We start from the raw sequence: 23,732 nt of genomic DNA on the forward strand, positions 1-23,732 counted from the left end.
TAGCTTACACACAGAGGTTACCGAACACATGAGCAACTCCACCATGACCAACAGGGTCATAGAGCCTAACTTACTTTTGGACATGGGGCTTGCCTCCCATGCCAATTACAGTGCTGCCATGAAAGACGGCACCCAGCAGAGGTTACTGACAGCTGTTCGAATCCCGAAAACACAAAAAGTGAGGCGACACTGCAAAAAGATTCATATTTCTCACATGGCCCTTCAATCAGCAACCCATCACTACCCTTTATTCCTTATTGTTCAAAGTTAAACCAATAGATAGCTAAGTAAAGGTACCGCTGTCAACATGGATGCTAGAAGCATAGTCTCGAGGTGGGGTTACGAGGAGTACACACTGAGTGAGTTGTGCTCACCAGTTTGCAGTGTTCTTAATCACTGAACAAAATGGCAGTATCAAATCAGAAACGTATTTGTGATTCTCTCATTCGACTCTACTAGCTTTATGCAGAAGCAATTTGCAAAAGCACACAGTTCATCTTGTGTATTTTCTATTGAGCAAGCAATAAAAAGACCGTTCTGACCGGAAATGTAAATTGAAGAAAGGACTTTTCAAAATTGTATCTTTACTTTCTTACTTGACAGCAAGCCACAAGATGGCCATAATTTAGTGGTGCTATGCCAAATAAAGAATACAGTATGAAAAAGAAAGGTGACAATAATTTCGTTTTTTAATATTCTGATTTCTGTATTTTGCTGTAAGAAATCAGTCTTTCAAAAAAAAAAAAACGGAATGTATTGCCGCCTTTCTTACCAAAACTTAGATGTCGCCGTTTTAAAGAAAGGGCCGGACTGGCAACCGAATGCTGCGTTGACACATTTTTTCAGAGCAGCCCCGTACGGTGCATAGAAAGCTAGTACAGTGAGCAAGATTGCCCACTACAAGGGGATTTTGGGGCATTTCCCCCCCAAGAAAATTTTGAAAAAAGTGGCAGAAATGGTGCATGCGACAACACATTCTTCATTGTATATTCAATTGTATTAGCTTTTGAAGCATACTAAATTATGACCTTAAAGTGCACCAAGATACCTAGTCATAACCACAGACATTCTTACGGAGAAGACAAAAAATAAGATGTCAGGTATTAAACATGAATTTAAATATAACATAAGTGCACAGAACATATAAATAAGTGCATTCGCTGATAAGCACAGCCAAGAAGCTGCGAACACAAGGAAAGACCATTATAAGGAATGTTAGCATCCTCCAACCCAATAAGAGGCATACCAGGGTGGGCTCTCGCCCTGGTGGTGCCCGTTGCGGCAATATTTTTAGGCGCCTTCTCTTTCACAGATTCTCTCACTATCACTCTCCACCAGTGCCTCTCATCTCTCCATATCCTCTCTCACATATGTATGTCATTTGTTTATAGCGACTTTCATACCAGTGTAGTGTGTCGGAGCACTTTACATTAAACACATATACAGAGACAATAAGTCATATGTGTGTAAATTAGTGTATAGAAAATGTACATAACACAAAGGTGACTAAAAGGTGTAGGATTCAAATGTCATCTATTTTAGTAGGCATTTTATAAGAGTGCTTGGCCTACAGAAGCAAAAACTTAGGATTTAAAACATAACAGAGTGGTTAGGGTTGACTTTACCAATAATGAATGATTGAACGTGACCTGCTTTGAAAAGTGAAGTTGACAAGTAAAACATAAATTTCACTAATGCATTAGTAGTAGAGTCTGCATTAACTAAACATTTGAAAATTAAGTAATTGTTTTGAAGTTTATTTCACAAAGCAGTGTTGGTGGTTTGTTGCAGCTTACATGCTAAATGAGGGAGTGTTCAAATGGGCTGACCTTTTGTTTTTATTTTTATTTATTTTATTTTTGGAGTTTTCTATAGCGCTGGCCAGACCCAGGGGTATCGGAGCGCTTTACAGTCGGTCTGGGTGAAATAAGTGCGGAGCAGTACAGCAAACAATAAACAAGATACATCCTAGTTCGGTTCTTAACAAAGTTGTTTGCCGCCTCAGGGGTGGTTTTGAGGTAGTGTTTTTGAGGTAGTCATAGTTCCATGGTGGGCTATTGAGGTAGAGTTCGGGAATGCACGGTTGAGGTAGAGAGTTTTTAGACGGCTCTTGAATTCGGGAAAGGAAGGGGTAGTTCTGATGTCCACTGGGATGCAGTTCCAAATTTTTGGTGCGTTGCCGGCGAAAGAGCGGCTGGCGGTTTTTTGTTTCCGGGTTTTCAGGGGGATGAGTAATAGGGAGTTTGAGCTACTGAGATTTCTGGATTGGCCCGCCTTCTTGAGTTTGGAGGCTAGATATTCCGGTTTCCCTGTGTGCAGGGCTTTGTGTGTGAGACAGGCCGTTTTGAAGTTTGCTCGCATTTCCACTGGGAGCCATCTTAGATCTTCGAGTGCGGGGGATATGTGGTCGAATTTCCTTGCGCCTGAGACCATTCTGGCTGCTGCATTGAGGGTTGTTTTTAGTGGTGCCAGGTGTGAGAGGGCTGTGCCGGTTAGGGTTGCGATTCCATAGTCCACTCTGGACAGGACCAGTGTTTGGGTGGCTTGTTGGAGATCCCTCTGCGGGATGTGTGGCTTGATTTTGTTGAGGAGCTTCAGATTGAGGAAGGCGCTTTTTGCGGAGTTCTTGATGTGGTTTGTCATTGTAAGTTTGCGATCAAGTGTGATTCCAAGTGATTTTACTAAGTTGGTCAGGGTGAGATTTCCTTTGAGAGCATCAATAGTTTTCACCCATTCAGTGATTTGCGGGTTGTCGTCTTTGTTGGAGATGAGGAGGATCTCTGTTTTTCCTTGGTTTAGTTTGAGGTGATTCACCCCTAGCCAGTTTTGGATTTCTTTTAGGGTGTTATTGAGTCTTAGAATGTCGTTGGGGGAGGTGGTTTCTATGTAGATCTGTGTGTCGTCCGCGTATAGATGGAAGGGGATGTTGGCTTTCTTCAGTATGATGGTGAGGGGTATCATGTATATGTTGAACAGTTGAGGGGAAAGAACGGATCCTTGGGGGACCCCTCTGGTCACAGGTAGAGGGTCGGATGCGAAGGATTTTATTTTGACTCTTTGGAAGCGGTTCTGGAAGAAGGAGTCGAACCGTTTCAGGACCACATCGTCCGCACCTACTCTTTCTTTGAGGGCTTTGATGAGGAGCTTGTGGTCAACCGTGTCAAAAGCCGCTGACAGGTCTAGGAGGATGAGTAGGCAGCACTGGTCTGAGTCAAGGGAGTTGCGGATGTCGTCTACTATGTTCAGGATTGCGGTTTTGGTGCTGTAGCCTTTTCTGAAGCCTGATTGGTTATGGTCAAGAAGATTGATGCTGTCGAGCTGGTTGTTGAGTTGGTGTAATACGCATTTTTCTAGGATTTTGGCTAGGAAGGGAAGACTTGAGACTGGTCTGAAATTGTTTAGGTCATTTGAGTCTAGACCTGGTTTCTTCAGGAGGGGAGTAACCTGGCCAACTTTAAGGCAGTCCGGGATGATGCCAGTTTTTAGAGAGCTGTTGATGATTTTACACCACAGTGGTGCAAGGGTGAGTTTGAGGTCTTTGGCCATTTGGGCTGGGATGGGATCAAGGTTGTGAGAGGAGGGTTTGGAGGATGAGATTATATTGAGGAACTCGGTTTCATGGACGAGGTCGAAAGAGGACCATACGATAGAGGTTGGATCTCCCGAAGTGGTGACTGTTGAGGTTAGGATGCTGTTGTCGGTCGTAGTAGGGTTGATGTCTAGGGATAGTTCGATCTTGGCTATTTTTTCATTGAAGAAGGACACGAAGTTGTCACATAGGGTTTTGGAGGGTTGGGCGTGGACAGTGGATGGCTTGGAGGTTTGTTTTTTGATGATGTCAAAGAGTTCTCTTGGTTTGTTTTTTGCCTTGTCTAGCGCATTGCAGAAGAAGTTTGTTTTTTCATTGTTGATGTGATTCTTGTACCTTCTTCTCATTTCTCTGAGTTCCTCGCGGCGGCTGAAGGAGGGTTTTTTTCTCCAATGTCGTTCTGTGGCTCTGAGGAGTCTTCTTTCCTCGTTGATGTCCTTGTTAAACCAGGTTCTCGATGGGATTTTCCTTGTTTTTTTTTGTTTTAGGGGCGCCAGTTGGTCCAATATGGCGGACGTGGTGGTGTTGTAGTGTGAGATAAGTTCAGTGGTTGAGAGGCCTTCTGTGGAGCTTGGCATTGAGGAGGCTATTCTTTCTTCTAGTTCCTTTGAGTTGACTTGTGCTAGATTCCTGGACCACGTGGCGGGGGCTGCGATGGGGGGGGTGGGACTTGACCTGTTGAGTTAGGTGGAATAGGATTAGGTGATGGTCTGACCAATCTACCGGGAGGATGTGTTCAATAGAGATTGTATCGTCTCTGGCGATGATGGCATCCAGGGTTGCGCCTTTGTTGTGGGTCTCTTTTAAGCAGTGTTGGGAAAGATTGTTCGAGTGAAGAAGTTCGTTTAGGGATTTTATTGTGGCATTGTTTTCCTTGTTCCAGTGCAGATTAAGATCCCCTAAAATGAGGGTGTTGGTCTGTTTGAGGGAGCAGTTGGCGATCAGGTTTGATAGTTGTTCTGTGAACATGGTGTTGTTGCCTGGGGGATAGTATATTAGGTGGCATTGTAGTAGATTGTTGTCAGTGGTTTTGATGTTGGATGTAAGGCATTCGAAGGAGTTGTAGTTGAATGAGTCAAATTCTGCCACTGAGAGGTTGTTGTTGTGGATAATTGCCACACCTCCTCCTTTTTTTTGGTCCTTTCTATCTTTGTTGATGATGGAATAGCCTGGGGGGACAAGCGTATCTAGGATAGGTGGGGAGGAGTCGTCTAGCCAGGTCTTAGTTATGAATGCTATATCAATATTATGGTTGAGAATGGTCTCTGCTAGCTCAGTGGAGTGTTTGGTGGCAGACCTGCAATTTATGAGCATACATTTGGTCTGGAGGGACTCCTTTATTCTAGGTTCGGAGGGGATGGTGATAAGGGTGATCGGGGGTCGGGGGGGTTTGCGTAGGGGATGCTCGTTTCTGAGGCTGGTCTCTTGCTTTAAATGCAGTCTCTTGATCTGCCTGACCGGCCTGCTGACAGTTGCATTTTGTGGGCCGAGCATCAGCCTAGGGGTCAAGGAACTGTGACTTGTAGTGGATTCATAGTTACAGGTGTTTGTCTGAGGAGTACGTATCAGGCCATAAAGCTACTGTAACAGATTTAAGTATGACAGTGTAGAATGCTGTGCATTAACTTTTACAAATGTAAATACATTTGCTCGGACAATGTGCGTTTGATAACACAAGTTATTAGGATCAGGCTCCGGGACGCTCTGGAGCCGGGACCACTATGCTCTCCAAGAAGGTGAATACTGAGTTCCTGTGCAATCAGTGCTCCAACCATAAGGTCTGCTACATAGTCAGCCTCAGGAAGTAGGGTGACCAGAGATCCCGTATTTCCCTGGATAGTCCATATTTTCTGAGGACTGCCCCGGTCTCTTGACACTTTTTAAAATTTGTAATACATGTCCCGGTATTTGGACAAAGGGCAAGTTATCCTGTACAGCAGAATAGAAATGTATGCCCTAGTTTTCACTGGGCCCTTCGAAAGTCTGAATTAATTAATCAATTTATTTTGTACAGCACAGGTCGGCTGCATGCTTCTAGCAAAGGGGTGAATGAGTAGGGAGGGCGGCTCAGAGTGGTAGCCTTGTAAATGTGTGTGTATATGTATGTGTATATATTTATATATATATATATATATTACCTACTGCCGGTCGCCAGTAGGTAGTTATAGTTAGTACCTAGTTTCCATAGGAAATCCACAACATTCTATTTGGAATAACTTTAGCGCTGGTGGACTAATCTTCGCAAACTTCTCCAAGAAAATGACCTGCTCGGCTCTGCTCCTTCCGTGAAAGTTTGGGGGAGATTCATCAAGTGGGGGCCCAGAAAAAAGGGGAGTCCCAAAACGTGTTTTCCCCATGCAATTTTCCATAGGGACCTTTATCCAGGGCTACAGCCTGAATGGCTCAATGGAATTACACCAAATTTGGCAGAAAGGTAGAGTTAGGTTCGCAGATTGTGCTTTTTGTTAAATGGTGTAAATCCGTTCAGTAGTTCCTGAGAAAATCAAAATCATAGCAATATCTAGAGATGAAGTGCAGAACGCGTACCAAAATCCGTACAATAACGAGCACGAGCCGCATGCTGATTGGACGTGAACTGTCTGTCAACACTCCAAACCAGGAAGTGTTGGCAGCCATCTTGTGCCTCGGTAGCACCGAGTCACAAGAAAACAGTAAAAGAAAGTTGAAAAATAAGGAAAGGGGGCAGGGTAGAAACATGTTAGGCGCAAAAAATTATTATTTTTTAAAAATAAAAAACTCGTACGCGGTGGAAAAGAAAAAAAAAGTAGAAGTTCATTTTATTCTTAATGAGCTCCCGGGGGGGTCAAATCCCGGGGGTATTCTTTTTCTATAATGGGGTGCTTGGAAGTGTCCAAGAGGAACAAAAGAATGAAAAAAAAAACTAATGTCGAGGACAGTGATGCTCCTGCTCCCTGCGTTTTATCAGGTCAATAGACTGTTTCCCATAACACAAATGTTTATTGCAATAAATGCATAGAATTTTGACTTCACCAAAATCAGGATTAATTTGTGGGTGTGGAGTGTTTGCTGAAAATGCTGCTGCAGCAGTTGATGTGTTTGGTGCAGTAGCAGGTGGGTTGTCCTTCAACCTCTGTGTTGCAGCTCGAGCAAAGTTGTTGGGGTGTAAGTTCTTCACGTGTCGCTCCATATTTTGCATATCCACGGTATCATAGCGTTACTTTTTAGCCTGTTTAAGTTTGAGGTTTACATGAAACAGTATGCTCTAGGCAGATATGGATCTTTAGGCAGCGCTTATCTCCTTGAAGGTTGGTTATTATCATTTACATATAGGTGCATGAGGGAGGGAAAAGAAGTCTATCTGAATGACGAGGATTGCACAATAGCACCAGATCACTCCTTAATTTGTAGACACATACTATTGCATGGCTCTTGTAAACAAGATGCGCCTAATTTGGCCTGAGTTTTGAAAGGCACTCCGACACCTGCTATCATACCAACGTTCAGTTTACTGGAAACGTGAGTTATTTAATTTGAAATAATGCAGATTGTTGTGCAATGTTAGCAGGCATCGGTTACATGATTACGGTAACTGAGCATGTGGTTTGCTATATAAAAGTTGTGTTTACTCCTCTGCATGGGAAGCTGGATGTTTCTATCTGGCCGTCGATTCCGACCTTGAAAGCAGAGTCAACCAAATGAGCCATATAAGAGTGCTATTGTCTCAAAAATAGGTCGCTCTTACATCTGGTAGAGAAACATTTGTCCTTCACGTGGCAAATACCCGCACTGAAGTGCATGCATTATTAAATACTGACCTGTCCTTGTATTTTGGGGAGTTAATTTAGACTACCTTTAATGTGTCCTTGACTACGGAGTTAATTTACTTTTTTAAAGTTATAAGCAGTGGCATTGTGACTTCTTTTCAAACTATATTTGGTATCTTGTCTGCATTTTTCCATTCAATTTTTTCCAGCATCGTTGGTGGATTCCCCTTAATACTCGCATTAGTTGCCGGTGTGCTTCTATTAATTTGTTTACTTAAATATGGATGCACATCCTGCAGCACACGACAATATTTCTTGGTTGTTGCTGGTGCTCAACCGAATGCTTACTTATTACAGAGCGCTGCCTCTGGCTACATTGAGTGCAGCTTATGGATTATCGTTTCGATTTTACTTTTTCACATGCATTCAACCTGTCTTCCTTTGCCTGAGCTGTGATTTCGACTGGGCCCTGGATTTGTGTCTCTGCAGTACGGTGTCTCCCAACGCGCATTATGACCAGCTGATGAGCCCCTTAGTGGTTCATGACTTGCTCTTTCTGGCGGCGGGATTATGGCCTTAACAGCAATGCATGGAATAATGGGACTTTGGAATGTTTTTGCAGCGGCGCATGACTTCTTGGAACGCAGTTACATTGAAGATGACCCGAGTTTTCCTCCGATGGTGATAGAGGCTCAGTCGTTGAGTAACATGTATGTTCATTCCCACTATTGAATTGGATGGCTGAAATGTTTTCAGATGAGAACAATGACTTCCTCTTGGAGGCTGTTGCTACATACTGTGCTTATACGCTGTTGGAGTAAGACTCTTTGATTTTTCTTCCTATTCTTGATTATTTAGTTACTGCTTTCTATGAAACAGCAAATCATTTTTTTTGCATATATGAACTTGACTGCTTTTCAGGCTTGGACTCTGCGTTCGTAATTAGTCCACGTTTATATCACGTGCTTCGATCAAGGAAGGGTGTCGTGGGGCTGAGGCTTGCACTCACACCGTGCTAAGTATGCATGGGTTTATTGGAAGCCTAAACGCCATTTTTGCTTTCCTGCTCTGCTTTGCACACGACACGCACTTGTGATATTCTTTAGAGAAGGCTGAGTATTTTGATTCAATTGAGAATAATTTGTTATGCTACATTTGTAGAGTGCCTCGCTAGTTTAGTGTGTATAGTGAGAGCATGGAACATCAAGGTTATCTTGGAGACTGGGTCTGTTATTTGGAATGATCCTCCCACATTCGAGCCATGGCACAAATGCAGCTGTGGCTACCGCTTATACTGGTGCGTTTAATAATGCACTGTGCAGGCATGATTACACACAGTTGGAGAACATTCGTATCCTGACAGTTTGTGCAGAACTCAATGTCATCCACTACTCCTGAGTACCAGAGGTATGGGTTCGCCCATGTAATCCTATGAGACCTTCTGTAGTTATAAACTAACCTGCTAGGTAGGGAGTGTGAAAGCTAGGTATATTTTAAATTTCTTTCCCTTTAGCATTATAAGATGATTTCTCCTTTTGTATTTTATGGAATAGTAACAATGCTGACATCCTTGTTTTTGATAATATGTTTGCTTGTATTATCTTAGGTAATGTGCATGAGATTATGGTGTTAGGAATAAACATTTCAAACTTGCACATGTCTTTATTTACTGCTTGTTTTGGACTGATGTAAAACTATAACGAAAGAGTGCTCTTGTTATCCACCTTACTTGAGGTAATCTAAGTTTCATGTTCTGGGTTGACTAGTTATTGGTGTTTTTGCTATAGGACGAAGAACCAATGAGTCACTGATCTGATTGCTAGTCTGTTAGGGGGTTTGGATACTAAGGTGGGTTTTGGCACTCTGTAATTCACTGAAAAAACAATAGGTTTCACACACGTTATAGTTAGGAATTCGCATTTAAAAAACCTTGCAAATTCACTGAAAAAACCATAGGTTTCAGCCACGTTATAGTTAGGAATTAGCATTTAAAAAACCTTGCAAACTCACTGAAAAAATCATAGGTTTCACACACGTTATAGTTAGGAATTAGCATTTTAAAAACCTTGGAAATTCACTGAAAAAAACATAGGTTTCACATATGTTATAGTTAGCTGGACATTTCACTCATACAAAACCTTTGAAATTCCCCCGTAATAGTTAGTTCAGCTAACTATAACTCGCGCGCCCGCAATGCACTGCGGATGACGTCACATATTACATCACTCATGACATGGTCAGTGACATCACTCATGACATCACTGATGACATCTCAAATTATATTACTGATAACATCTCAAATGATATCACTGATGACACCACTGATGACATCATCCAGTGAATATGTGTTTTTCTGAAAATTAAATATGTTTTATATATGTATATCTCAAGGTCGATGGAAGAATAAATGGGTATATAAGTATCTAAACGGATGATTTTTTTTGCGTAAAATTGATTGTATAATATGTGTGTGTGTGTGTGTGTGTGTGTGTGTGCACGTGTGTGTATCCATATGATTATGTATGTATGAAGGCACACATTTACAGGGCTACGCATAAACCTGGACAGGCCTTTAGTGAGAATAAAGGCTTTAGTCTGACTTTAATTTCCAGCATGTTCCGGTTTTTGCTTTTCAAAATTAAGTCACCCTATCAATAATAAATATAAGACTTGATTTCAATGGTGCACTCTCTAATTCTTTAAAGTTCTCTGTGTGTTAGTCTAATCATCTACTGGTTAAAGAATGTTTAGCGTGCTATACGGTATATGGGGGCTGCCAATCCCCCTTTGTTAATAGGCAATTGACATTCAAGCAAAACATGTACTTGAGTAACTATGTGCAGAGCTCTTTGTGTTTCCACAAAATATTTTTTCCAAATGTTATGTTGTCAATATAAATTACAACCACATAGTCACTGAATCTTTTTTCTTTGTTTTCATTATTGTTATGTCAAAAACATGATAAAAGTGAATCACTCATGGTCATAAATTTGAATTAAATTAGATATATATAAAGAAAGCAAAAAAAAAAAATTCAAATCATATTATTGATGCATATATCCTCCTTTGGTGTGACTCCTTCTTATTCATGCTGTGGCCTATGTATTTCGGGACACTACAGGGCTCATTACAATGACGGGCAGATCGCCACCGCCGGCCTGGCAGTTGCGATCCACCCGCCATCGTTATGAGATTCACCCCCTCCATATTATGATGGCGGTGGGTACCGTGGAGTGGTCAGCATGCTCAAAATGGCGGCGGAATTACCATGCCGGTGGAAGCCAGCCTTTCCGTGGCGGTTGAACCGTTGAAAGGCTGACGGAGAATGCCTTCAGGGGCCGGTTGCGGACCCCCCTTGTGTTTGGGGGAGGTGTGGGTGGACTGGGGGGTACCAATGGAACCCAGCTACATTTCATTGCACCATGTGCCAAGCACAGTGTAGTGCCTGCCACGCAGTGCAGTGAAATGCACAACATGCTCCTTTCAACATCGCGGCGGTGCTGTTGTCAGCACCCATCGGCGCAATGTTAAGGGCGCAGAATCTGACCGCAGCGGTGGTCGTTCCATTATAAGTGTATAGGAGGGACCGCCGCAGGCATGGCAGCTGGACCCAATCACTGCTACAGTGGCGGGCGGACCAAATCCACCCGCCATCGTAATGAGCCTCAAAGTCTCTTCTTCAGGGACCTCTGCAACATGATAACATAGAATCAATATATTCAGTAACGGTATCTATACTTCACATTCTACCATTCATTTCCTACACCACCATGGGTCAATCGTGAGCTCTATTTACATTTTATACTAGTACAACTATGATGCCTATATTACATGCCATTCATTATCAACACCAGTGTTGCAGCTAGCTGTCATAAACCAACACCTTGGTTACTTATGATCCTCAGAGAACCAACCACCACTGTCACATTCAATATACCATATTGAATGTGACAGTGGTGGTTGGTACACACAGTTACCTACGTACATGCTTTACTTGAATGTCAATTGCACCCTATCATTAATCCTACATTGCTCTCCTGACAAATGTGGATGAGCAGTCGAGCACTAACTAAAAGTGTTGTGCTTTTTTCATGCCTGGCTACTGTCTGCCTCAGTGGCCTACTGCATGAGTTAATATCATCAATATAAGCAGCACAGATGGTTACATAAAGCAATAAATAGTTCCTACAGTTATTTTGTATTTTACAGTTTCACTGGAATGGAATAATAGCGCAAAAAGTTCCTAAATGCCCATATCGCTGGCATCATTTACAATGCAAGACAGATATTTTTGATTTGCCAATTCTTGTTCAAGTTTCTTCTGACAAGTATACCATCTGTCATGCATGGCAATAAAGCAGCAACGTTCAAGTGGTTCATTGCCATGGCGGCATATAGAACAAAACAATAGAAATGTTCAGTTACAATCCACAATATCTATATTTTTTAATATGATGGTTTGGTTAAGTATGACACAAAAATATATGTTTGCCAAATGTAAAATATAGGTTGACTAGTTATTTAGTAAAATAATTGAGAAATTAATCTCTACATGTTAATCGACTACACTTTAGTCAAAAATAGGGCAAGGACCTTGACAGCTACACTTTCAAAGGTTCATTCAGGAAAAGAGAACTGAACCTATGGAATGCTTGTGTTTTGTGAAGAGGCAGTCAGAGTGAGAAAATAATTTTTAGACCATCCCCATATAGAATTAAATGTATGACTTGTTGAGTACATAATGCACCCTATTTACATGAGTTAATGACATTGACCTCCCATCTGTTTCAGATTAATGGCACGTATACGACGTACAGCAACTACCTCGAAATTCCAGCTGCGACCATAAACGGAATTATTTATGTGCCTAATCTGAGATATAACTTCTCCTGCTCATACCCACGGAACATCTTGGCCTCCCTGGACACAGTCATAAATCCCATATCAAGGTAAACACACGTGAACTTATGGGGGAAAAAGATATGAAAAAATTAATTCTGCAAAATGTTATGAAATGTGATGCCAATGCCACACTCTTGGTACAAAAAGTAGTTTCCAATTATCTTGAGTGACTTGTTTAGGGTATAGCATATTTTGCATAAAAAAATCAGACATGGCAAATACATGAGCGAAATATACCTCCCAGTGAATAAGTATTTACTGGGTGAACATTATGGAAATTCACATAATGCAAAATTTAGAAAATAATTGAATATTTCATGTAACGTTAAATTGAGAAACTTCGCAAATACAGTCAGGGTAATTTATATTTTGCCTGGGCGTAGGGTTAACTGCTTTTCCTCGTACTCACTGTGCACTTAAACTATTTTATAGTCCACTTGCAGTAGGCACTATGATATTGTTACAGATTGAATCTCTTGTAGATTTTGGATTACTCCGATTTCTGCCATTCCTTTTTCAAATGGGCCTGACCTCTGTAAAGCGAGACCTTTGTTAGCGGCAACCCGAAGATGTAAAAAATGCAACTCACTTGGGACTTAATGGATTACAAATTCACAGAGACCCTATTTCCTGCAGTCTGATGTTGGTGCCTAGATTCACTCATGACGTCCGATGGGGACTGGCTCATGTAACCAGCACATGCCGATCTAGTCATGTAGCCATTTTAGCTGGGAAGCGCGCTTTTAAAGGGTCCCTAGCAATTGGTAACCTCATTGTCATTCATGTTTCTTTTACGCAGAAAAGTGTTAGTGGTCCATCTTTCCACATTACTGGGTTCTAAAATCTCATAAAAGTTTAAGGGAAAATTTAGCAGGAGCATTGAGTCCCTTTGGGAAGGCAGACAAGTGAAAAGGAACTTTAGCACTGGTGGCACTGGTGGAACAATCATTTTGTATGCTAGCACACTCCATGATCGCCTCCTTGGATTCTCTCACTACCACCGGGCAAAAGGGCCCCCCATCTCCAATCATAAGTTATTGTTAAATACAGCACACCTGCCCCCCTTTCTGAGGCCAGCTCTCCCTCTGCGGCTCAGTGCCCAGTGCTGCCGCAGCAGTCGCAGTGCCCTAAAGCCGCCCTGGAGTATGAGCTTCCACTCACTGGCCTCACTGTAACTGACTCACCCAGTGAGTCAGAGAGATACCTGAGTGAGGAGAACGAATAAATAGGGATGATGATAATGCCTCAAGAGGTGTTGTGAAAGGATCATCACTATCATTATATGCAGTGGGTATCCAACTCTCAAAAGCAATGTGACAGTTGTTACTTACAGGTACTGTTTGTGGTGAAATGACAGTTCAGCCTTCATGATCGCTCTTACGGTGGATGATCTTCACCCCTATGGTTGAGATGCATTAGATGAAAACTGAAAATTCCTTACATCCTCTGATGATCTGCACTGCATGTAGGATGGGCTTACATGGCTGTATGTAGAGTAGTATGCACTTGATGGGGAGACCAGCAGTCTCTGGGTTTCCCAAATGAAGAGACTGTATTGGCAGGTATCCAACAACTGGTCACAGGAGGTCTAGTCTTCCCTAGTCTCCCTTCACACTTCCTAGTCTGAAGCAGAAGCTAGACTTCCAACTCTAGCAAGGAGGCATGCAGGAGAAATCAATCCAAAGTCACATGCAATTCAGGAACAGGATTGCATCTGAAAAACCCTTAACCACATCGGGCCCACTTAACAATGTCCGGTGGAAAGCCTCTAACCAGCTGTCGGAGGCTTTCTGCCCGACATCGTAGGTTTCAGACCAACCGCCGTAATAGGATGACAAAGGTTAGAGTGAAACTTATCTGGGGATTCTGATGCACTTCCAAATAGGCTCAAGGATCCCATCAGAGCATCAAAATTCCCAAATGACGCTGGGGCCAGGCTCACCTTTGTGGTCTGGATTATGATGCAAAACAAACAATTGATGAATGGGATGCTAGACAATGCAAACATTCACCTGTAGTCACAAGGATCTAAGTTTAATCCATTGCTCTTTTGCTCACCACACCACCCCAGTTTGGACACAGCCATATGCAAATCAGTTTTGACCCTGTTCCTATGGGAACAGTCCAGCCTGAACTGCCAAGCCATCTCCTTCCTTGACCAGAAACAAGCATCCTGGGCCGATTTTCTGGGCATCACCGCCCATCAGCCAGGTTAGCTTGAATCCAGTGGTACAGTGAGCACGAGACCCATGTCTGGGCATAAACTTCCCACTTAAGGCAAAAAATCCAAAAGCACCAATTGATGTACAGAATGCTGGACAATGCAAACATTCACCCCCAGTCACAGGGATCTGGGTTTAATCCATCATTCTTTTGCTCACCACCCTAGTTTGGACCCAGCCATATGCAAACCAGTCTTAACCCTGTTCCTTATGGGAAAAGTCCAGGCTGAACTGCCAAGCCATCTCCTCCCTTGACCGGAAACAAGCATCCTGTGACGATTTTCTGCGCATCACCCCAAATCGGCCAGGTTAGCTTGAATCCAGTGGTGTAGTGAGCACGAGCCCCATGTCTGGGCATAAACTTCCCACTTAAGGCAAAAAATCCAAAAGAACCAATTGATGTACGGAATGCTGGACAATGAAAACAGTCACCCCCAGTCACAAGGATCTGGGTTTAATCCATTATTCTTTTGCTCACCACACCACCCCAGTTTGGACCCAGCCATATGCAAATCAGTCTTGACCCTGTTACTTATGGGAACAGTCCAGCCGGAACTGCCAATCCAAGTCCTCCCTGGACGGAAACATCCTGGGACCAGTTTAGGGCATCACCCCTCATCAGCCGGACTAGCTTGACTGCAGTGGTGCAGGGAACACGGGACCCACATCTGGAATAACCTTCCCACTTAGGGTAACAAATGCAAAAGAAACAATTGATGGACGGAATACTGGACAATGCAAACATTCACCCTCAGTCACAGGGATCTTTTTGTGTCGAGATTAGGATGGCGCTTTCCGACAGCCATTTTTTAAAGTGGGCCTTTTGGACATGGAAAGGATGTTGGAAAGAGTCTTTTGAGCCCCTAGCAGGACCCCTTCTCCCCCTGTCCTTCCGCTATGTGGGGCATACATCCCTGCACTGCTTGGCACACCACCACTACTGTGCTTCAGGCCCTTTCAGCCCACAGTACAAGCTGCCATTATAAAATGCATGTTTTGGACCGCCAATAAGGCATTCACAACCTAATACTGAGATCGGTACAGCTGACCTAAGATCGAGCGGTTCCAGACCGCTACGGTGCCCGGTGGAATTAAGTTCCCCTGACGTCGTTATGAGCCCCATATAGAAACCTTAAAAGTGGGTTTCCAATTAATGTCAGAAATTTGAGTTATTAATATTGGAGTCAGGCACACATACCAACAGAAAAAACACGACTCTGCGTAGATCAAAACACAATCCAGAGAGAATCTCTTGTCAACCTGTGATAGCTGTGGCACAAGCAGCAAACAATCCTCAGAGAATAGTGTGCTAACTGCAAGCAGTACCATCAAGTGTAAAGTCAAATACACTACACAACAGTATTCTCAAACCAATTTATAAAAATAGAGGAATTTTAATAAGAAAATGGACACCAAGTTAATTAAAATGGATTAGGGGAAAATACAATTTTCCCTATTATGTGTCAATGTAGTTCATTTAAGCTGCATTCCAAGCCGACCACTGTAGTGCTCCTGGCAGACATATATTTTTAGCTGGCATATGGTGGTGTAAATACACACTTGCAGCCACATATGACATGTTACATTTAGCTTCCGTGACATAGATGCATCTTTGAGAAATCTACAATGGATAGTTAATAGACCTATTGTTTGAAACCAATTTTACCACTACCACTTTAGCTGGAAGGCACACATGGTGCTCCTGCCTGGCGAGGCTCTGCTTTGAAAGCCCGGCACTGGCTTCCATACTGGACCCCTGAACTGGAGGTACCACCTGAATCCTCCTGACTTGTGGTTTTCAATAATCAGGACAAAATGGAAGGCAAAAATGCCAATACGATTCTTTGATGCTCAATCTGAGCAAAGGAAGTCTAGGGAGGTATTAAGCGAAACATCTCGCGCATTATAATTTATGTCAAACAGTTGCGAGTAATTTGTTTTTTCAAATCTGAAAGCATATTTTAAACACAATGAAATCTGTGGACAACTTCAGCTTTATACTTCATTTTTGGGAGAATTTTGGATGCCTCTCACCCAGACAAAGTCTAACTCTTCTGGTGACTCATCAACGGTCCCACTTGGGATTCATTGATTCAAAGAACATACAGAATAAAGCTAAATCTGTAGGCAGCTTTATAAATGACAACACAAATTTTCAAGATGCAAAAGCGATGCAAAGGGAATTCTAGACTATCCTCCCTAAAGTACTAAGCGCAGTGATTGTAATTGTAAATTGAATTTATATGGGGCTTACTACCCCTGGTGAGGCATTGGATCGCGCTGCATTAAATAGGACACTATTCACAAGATTAGATGTTAATAGGTTGCATATGAATGAATAATATGTGGTGACATGGAGCTAGGGCAAAGGTATACAACAGCACTATAAATAGGTTCAGACAGTCAAACATAGTGTATGAGGTTACTTCTAATGTCAGTGACTCGTTTCCCCTTGGTCAGAGATGATGGTGTCCCATGTGAGCCCTCTCTGACACAAGTGTGCGGAAAGGAAAGCCTTGACTGTCTTTGGTAGGGTATCTCTTGGAAGCGGGATAGACGCCCCAGTCAGCACGCATAGGTAGTGTAGGCTGGAAGTGACGACAAGCGCTGCAGAGACCTCTCAGGTGATCACTGGGAGGTTTGTGGTATTGCCACGTCACCTCATAGTCTTCCTGATTCGACTCCCGGTACGTTTTGGAGAAGTTAACGATGTGGAGCGGTGACAAAAGTCCGGTGTCCCGATTACGCAACACTTTTATCACTCTATTACTGCTGAGGGGGTTAGTTCTTTTTCCACTGTGAGTAGGTAAATATATAGTACCTCTTCTAAGATCCCATTCACTTTCATGCTGTTTTTTAAACTTATTTTATGAGGTTCAGGGTTTCATGTTTTATTTTAATTGATATATGGTTGTGTGGATTACATTCTATTTAATATGTGTTCATTAAATCTCCTTTCTTGTGTTTTTATATGGAGAGTACATTTTGCTACTTTGCTGAAACTGACAACGCAGGAAAATGCCCACCTCCCCCGGTGCTCATGCTGCCGTAGTAAACAGCATTTAAAGCCAGGGGAACAGAACATTTTCTTTTTCTGCAACCCTATATGGGTGTTAAGATTTCCCCCAAATTAGCTGCTGTAACAGCGCACTCTCGGTTAGGGTTACTGCGCGGGTGTGACATTTCTACACTGATACAATGACTGCACCATTCACATGTATCCTGTTTGCATCCATCCCGAAGTCTGCAAAACACTAGAAGGCGCACTGTTTGCCTGCAAACATTTCATTATATTTCACATGGAATAAAATTGTGGTATGTGGCAAATGAAACTCCTCGGTATTAAGAGACAGCTTGTAAAATGAGAGGAAGAGCTTTTAGTCAGAGAGACATGTCAGGTTTCCCTGAAATGTGTAGTTTGAAAACTGTTTCAGAATTTAAACAGCTCGAACGCAGCATAACTTAAAAGTTGATTTGAAATTGTAAAGTACCCTAAACTTGGCGCGGTTCATCCTACTGTCCTGACAATGGATGGTGCTTCACAGCACGTGATGTTCACGCCCAAGCAGCGTTCTAAGCTGAAGGGTCAATGTAGTATGGCTGACTCTCTATTGATGGTGCAGTCGAGCGACCACCTTAGATAACCAACTTCTGACCGCTGCTTCAAGGTAGGGTGACTAGAAGTAGACATCTTACAATCCCCCGGCCAAACAGAATTTCTAGTGCACTCAGCCTATCCGTAATTGATATTCAGAGCATCTGAATGTTTTCTTTACAGGCAGACCCCATCTTTGCCACCTCGACTATCAGTTATCTCAGGCCACAGCAGGAGGGGTCGGCAATGTTATCCTTGCTGGCAGATCCCCTCTTATGCACCCAAGCATCCACGGGTGTAGGAGTTATCTCAGGACAGGGCTGGAGTATCTGATGTTATGTTCACAAGGAGAAACATGTCCTAATCTTTGAGACCGCCCATTGTCTTCACAGTGAGACAGTCCCATCTCCATCGAGATGTTGATCATTTGTCTCACGACATAGATGAGGGCTTGTGAATGCTTCCTTTTTGCGGGGGAAACCACCGGTCAAGCTAGATGTCTACATGATTTCCCAGATATAGCCGTGCCAAGGACCGATAGGTTTTGTCTGCACAGGCAGAAAAAGTCTATCCCTGCACACCAGTTGTCTCAGCTCATAACCAGGGCGGATGGGAGGGTTTGGATGGTCTTCAAACTGGGAGAAACTCTCCACCCATTTACAGCATCACCAGATTTCCTATGCGGCTGCGTGAGGTGTCTTATTCATGTTTCACCTGTTGGATGAGAGGTGTATGGGTTCTCACCTTCCATGCAGTATTTACACCTGTCTTCTTACCTCTCCTTTTATTTTGCAGTACACTTACTCTGTCACTAGGAGGAGCTTCTGGTGTGATCACCGTGACCATGGCGGCCTTCTGGGATTCATCATACACTAATCCCATAACAGCTGTGCAGCAAATTGACGTGGGAACAACCTTTTATTTTGGCCTTTCAGCAGCATCTCCTGACGATGGAACATTTGTTCTAAGAGCTGACAGCTGCTACGCCACCCCAGTGAACGACCCCAACAGCCCAACCAGGGTGAATCTGATCACAGGAGGGTAAGACCATCACAGGAGAAGGGGGGTGGGCTCATCTAGGAAAGGTGGGGCAATAGAGGGGCGAGGGGCAGGTAATGGAATGTTTAAAAACTAATTTCAGAATATCAAACCGAGGGGTTTAAGAGGTGAATGTCCCCAGAAGGCTCTACTTAATGATGAACAGGGAGTTCAAGGGTGTGAGCGGTTCATGCCTGAAAAATAGGAGCTTGCAACCCCCCGGAAAATAGTCTGGGTGATGGGATCAGAGCACAGAGGTCTTTTGTCAGAGCCCTGTCGGCTCTGGACTGTTGAGAGATCCCAGTCACAGAACCAGGTAGGTTTATAAAGATGCATTGCAGGAACAAAGACTGAAGCTCTACAGCAGGGGTCCCCAAACCGGTCCTGGAGGGCCGGATCCATGCCAGATTTTTAAAATTACTACATGTATCTCAATGGGGATATCCAAAAAATCTGGCATGGATCCGGCCCTCCAGGACCGGTTTGGAGACCCCTGCTCTACAGACTCAGTGGCCCTCAGTCCCAGGAGCAGAGCCTGTAACTCTGACGACTCAGAGTCTTAGTTCCAGGAGCGGAGCTGTTTGCTTTAAAGTCCCACTGGTCTTAGTTACAGGAGCGGAGCCTATGGCTCTAACGTCCCACTGGTCTTAGTTACAGGAGCGGAGCCTGTGGCTCTAAAGTCCCACTGGTCTTAGTTACAGGAGCGGAGCCTGTGGCTCCGAAGTTGCAGTGTCTTATTTCTAGGAGCAGTGCCTGTGGATTTTGGGGTTTACAGGGTGCTGGTTGCAGGAGCATTGTTGGTGAATCTCGATGGTCAAGGGAGTAGAGCTTGTGGGAGCTATACATGTTGTGGGCTATAAGTCCAGAGGCAGAACCAGCTACACGGTGTCACGAGAGCAGAACCTCTGGCTCTGATGTTTGCAGAAATTAAGCCTGAGAAGTCTCCAGCATGTTTAGGTCTGGGTGCAAGGAGTGGAGCCTGTGCTGGGATTGATCAGCTTCAAGTTTTCTGGGCTTTGAGTCATTGGGAGAGAGGATCCTGGGGCCTCATGAATATCCTGTGCTGTGTCCCAGCAGCTGAAACTGGGATCTCTGGAGATGAGCCTGGGGCCTTTGAGGCCGAGTCCGGTTGTTCTAGAGTCTCACAGCGCTTTATCTCAGGCGCAGAGCAAATGGCCCCTGGAGCTGTGCCTTGGGCCTCTGGAGCCACACAGAGTTCTGTCTCAGGTCCTAAGCCTGGGATATCTGGAGACTCAGGTTTATTGTCCGGGTAACAGAGCTTGGGTTCTTTGGAGTTGAGCTTGAGGCCTCTAGAATTGATCCTGGGGTGTCTGCAGCATCATAGTACTTTGTCCCAGGAGCTGTGTCTCAGGACCTGAGTCTGGAGACTCAGCAATTTCCTGGTGTTGTGTCCAAGATGAAGAACCTGTGAGTCTGGGTTGATCAGGGCTCTGTGCCCGTGGCTCGGTAATGTGCCAGTGGCCCTGAAGTGTCACTCCTCCTCTAACTGCACGCCTTTTTTTCAGCTGTTCTGCAGATCAGGGGGTGACTACACAGGTGCTGATGAACGGAGTGGCCATGAGCGTCTTTTTCAGCGCAGAATCATTCGCCTTTGATGGAATATCCTCAGTGTACGTCTTCTGTAACACGAGGCTGTGTGTGAAAGCAGGCGGGAACTGTACGGCGGTAAGTACGCTGGGTGCGGGCAGGCTGGTGGAACATGGGTATGAGTACATACGTCAGGAGATATAGGAACTGTGACAGCTCTTAAGCATCACAGCTGTTGCCCACCTGAATCCCTCATCACTCTAAAAACAACATATGTCGGCATGAGTAGAGGCAGAGGGTTTACTCCCGTGGTTTCCTGAATCAAACGCTCTCCATTTCTTTTAGTTAATCCTTCCTGAGGACTGCTATAGCGACAGGACACTAAAGGTATTGCTGAGGTCGAATCACTGAGGAAATGACAAAGAGCCATATGTATGAACAGATTTTCGCATAGACACAGAATGGGTAAAACCCTTTAATACATCTGGCCCAAAGAGCGTTATCATGCACATACTTCACTTAGTTTGTGCAGGTGGTTATAGGTTTGGGCACCTATTTAGCGTGCCTTGACTTATTTTTCGTCATCAGACTCTGACCCAAAGTAGGAGGAAGAAAGGCAGAAAAGGAATAAGAAGGAGGCGAAAGACAGAAGGCAGTGGCAAAGGGAGAAATCATGAATAAGACATAAGGTATAGAGTGTCAGGAGCAGGTGGCATGCGATGGAATCAAGACTACGTAACCATATTATTTTGCAGATTATTTAACTCAACAGCGCCGGATCCGAAACAACATTTGTTGCCCCTTGCCCATTACTGAAGGGCGTCAACGTTTGCTCCACCCCGGAGGGTATAGGGAAGACAAAATTGGGAAATGACCGAAAACTGTCATAGGATGGTGACTCAAGGGGTAGGTATGCACCAGGTGATTTATAAGGGGTAATGAGATTTATAAGGGAGAAGGCGTTGTGTAGCAACCTCGTTGTCCTACGTGGTGCTGCATCATGGAGGATGCTCCACATAGCAGCCTTTAGTTCCAATCTTTTTTTTTCTTTTCTGTGTATTTATGACATGGGGCAATACATGCTAGGCTGCATAATACAACAGTTCTATTATTATAATATGGAGGAAACAGATATGAAAATCAGGGGCGACATGCTCTTCATACGTAGCTCACTTTCAGTAATTAAACCCCATACCTACATTTAGAGTAGGTAAAATATTGTGCGTGTAACGTCACAGCATGAGAACATGAGGGTTAGATTGACCAGCAGGATTAGATTGACCAGGAAAGGATGTGGAGTGGACGAGGGGGCAAAGGAGAAGGGGATGGCAGGAGGAAATTCCTCTATGATCTTCCACATCATCAAAGCACAGCTATCGTGCCAACTATCTTCCTTTACATCACCTGGTCATTACTTTGCCTCGGGGTGAAGGAAAGGGGGAGTGGGTCCCATCTTGTTCTTCACTGGCACCGCATCGCAAGATATGGGCAGTGCACAGTCTTTTACTAGCCGTATGGAGGGGTTATACAGTACCTCCAGGCATATACTCTGGCGTAGCTCATTCCAAGCCAATACGGTGCAGCTGACCGTGTCCACTTCAGGATGCAACCTGACCTGTCTACTATACAGGGCCATGTGCATGAATGGGAAGAGGTGTGGCGCCGCGGCCAGGGCGATTGACGCTGGAATCTGGGGACCACGGTTCGATCCCCGGCTCCGGCGGCAGGTTGGCCCAGCACCATGTGACTCTGGGCAATAGCTCGCTTAATCTTCCCGACGGCCCCCAGCGCCTAGAGACCCTTACGGGTGATTGTGCGCTTTACAAATGTGGACTTTTTTTTTTAATGTGGCATTGCCTGGTCTTGTTATGGAGCTGTGTATTCCATAACATGCATAAGATACACCCAGTGGAACCTGAACTGTGCCTGAGTACAGTGGAGTACAAGTCCAAGTTTGGTGCGCACAGTCAACCCTGCTCAAAGGGGAGCGCCAGAATTTCCCAGGTATCTCTGGGCTGTTTTCCCGCCCATGCCAGTGTTATCATATTTTAAGCTGTTGACGAGGGGAAGGGGGATATTGGTAAATAGATAAAGGCACTTGGGCAAGACCACCATTTTGATGATTACCAGGTGTCCCACCAGGGACAGTGGCAGGCGCATCCATCTTCCCAGCTGGTCACCCAGCCAGTCGATCAGGTGGCCATAATTCTTCTGCAAGAGGCCATCTGCCCAACCGAGGGAACTCCGAGGGTGATCACTTTGAGACCTTGGTGAGTAGAAAGATCACAGATTTCGCCAAATTGATGCAGATGCCTGATAGCCCGCCAAATTTGATGAATTCCTTGATCAGGGGATCCAGGTTTTCTGCTGGGCATTTCACATATAATGTAACGTTGTTTCTGTATTGCGAAACCAGTGTCAGCCAGGGGCTAAAGGCCAAGCTGCGGTGGGTATGGTGCTGTCTCAGGTGAGCCACCAAGGGCTCCATCGCCCCAGCCAAAAGAATGGGGGAGAGTGGGCACCCGCCTTGTCACCCAGGATACCGGGAATTGGAGGGATGACCACCCCATTTATGCGGAGCCTCACAGTGGGTGTGGTATACAGGAGACATATCAATGTATAAACTTGGAACTTATCCCCAGGCATGACAGTAATATAAATAGGTATGGACATTCTAGAGAGTTGAAAGACTTAGTGGCATCCAAAAAATGGTGGCCGCCTCCAATTTGGATCCACCTCTTGAAGGGTGGCAAAAAAAGTGCGCAGGTTATGCTCTGCAGCTCTACTCTGAACAAACCCAGACTTATCTGATGGCAGCATCATGGGCAGCAGCGGGCGAAATCGCAAAGTCACCAGCTTGGCTAAGATTTTGTTGTCAACATAAATCATGGACAGGGGCCAATACAACTCACAGTTAAGCAGGCTTTATCCAGCTTCAGGGTCGTTACAATGAGATCAACTCTAAGCAACAAGGGGAGATCTCCACTTTCCAGTGATTCCCATACATAGGTATAAGGTGTGGAGCCAGTATACCTGAGTATTCCTTGTAAAATGCAGCTTGCAGGTTGCACAGACCACAAGCCTTGTCAGCT

At 44.2% G+C, this 23,732-nt stretch overlaps 1 protein-coding gene across 1 annotated transcript in view; it reads left to right on the top strand.

Moving 5' to 3' along the window:
• LOC144823825 (uromodulin-like) overlaps positions 1-23,732 on the top strand; it is a 114,528-nt gene that overhangs the window by 41,528 nt on the left and 49,268 nt on the right. Inside the window, exons 6-8 of the mRNA XM_078682686.1 lie at positions 12,127-12,284; positions 18,850-19,095; positions 20,619-20,778. Of these exons, the coding sequence (XP_078538812.1) occupies positions 12,127-12,284; positions 18,850-19,095; positions 20,619-20,778 (564 nt within the window). The remainder of the gene's footprint in view (positions 1-12,126; positions 12,285-18,849; positions 19,096-20,618; positions 20,779-23,732) is intronic.

The sequence above is a fragment of the Lissotriton helveticus genome, chromosome 3_1 (assembly GCF_964261635.1).
Source record: "Lissotriton helveticus chromosome 3_1, aLisHel1.1, whole genome shotgun sequence".
In the NCBI taxonomy this organism is placed as follows: Eukaryota; Metazoa; Chordata; class Amphibia; order Caudata; family Salamandridae; genus Lissotriton; species Lissotriton helveticus.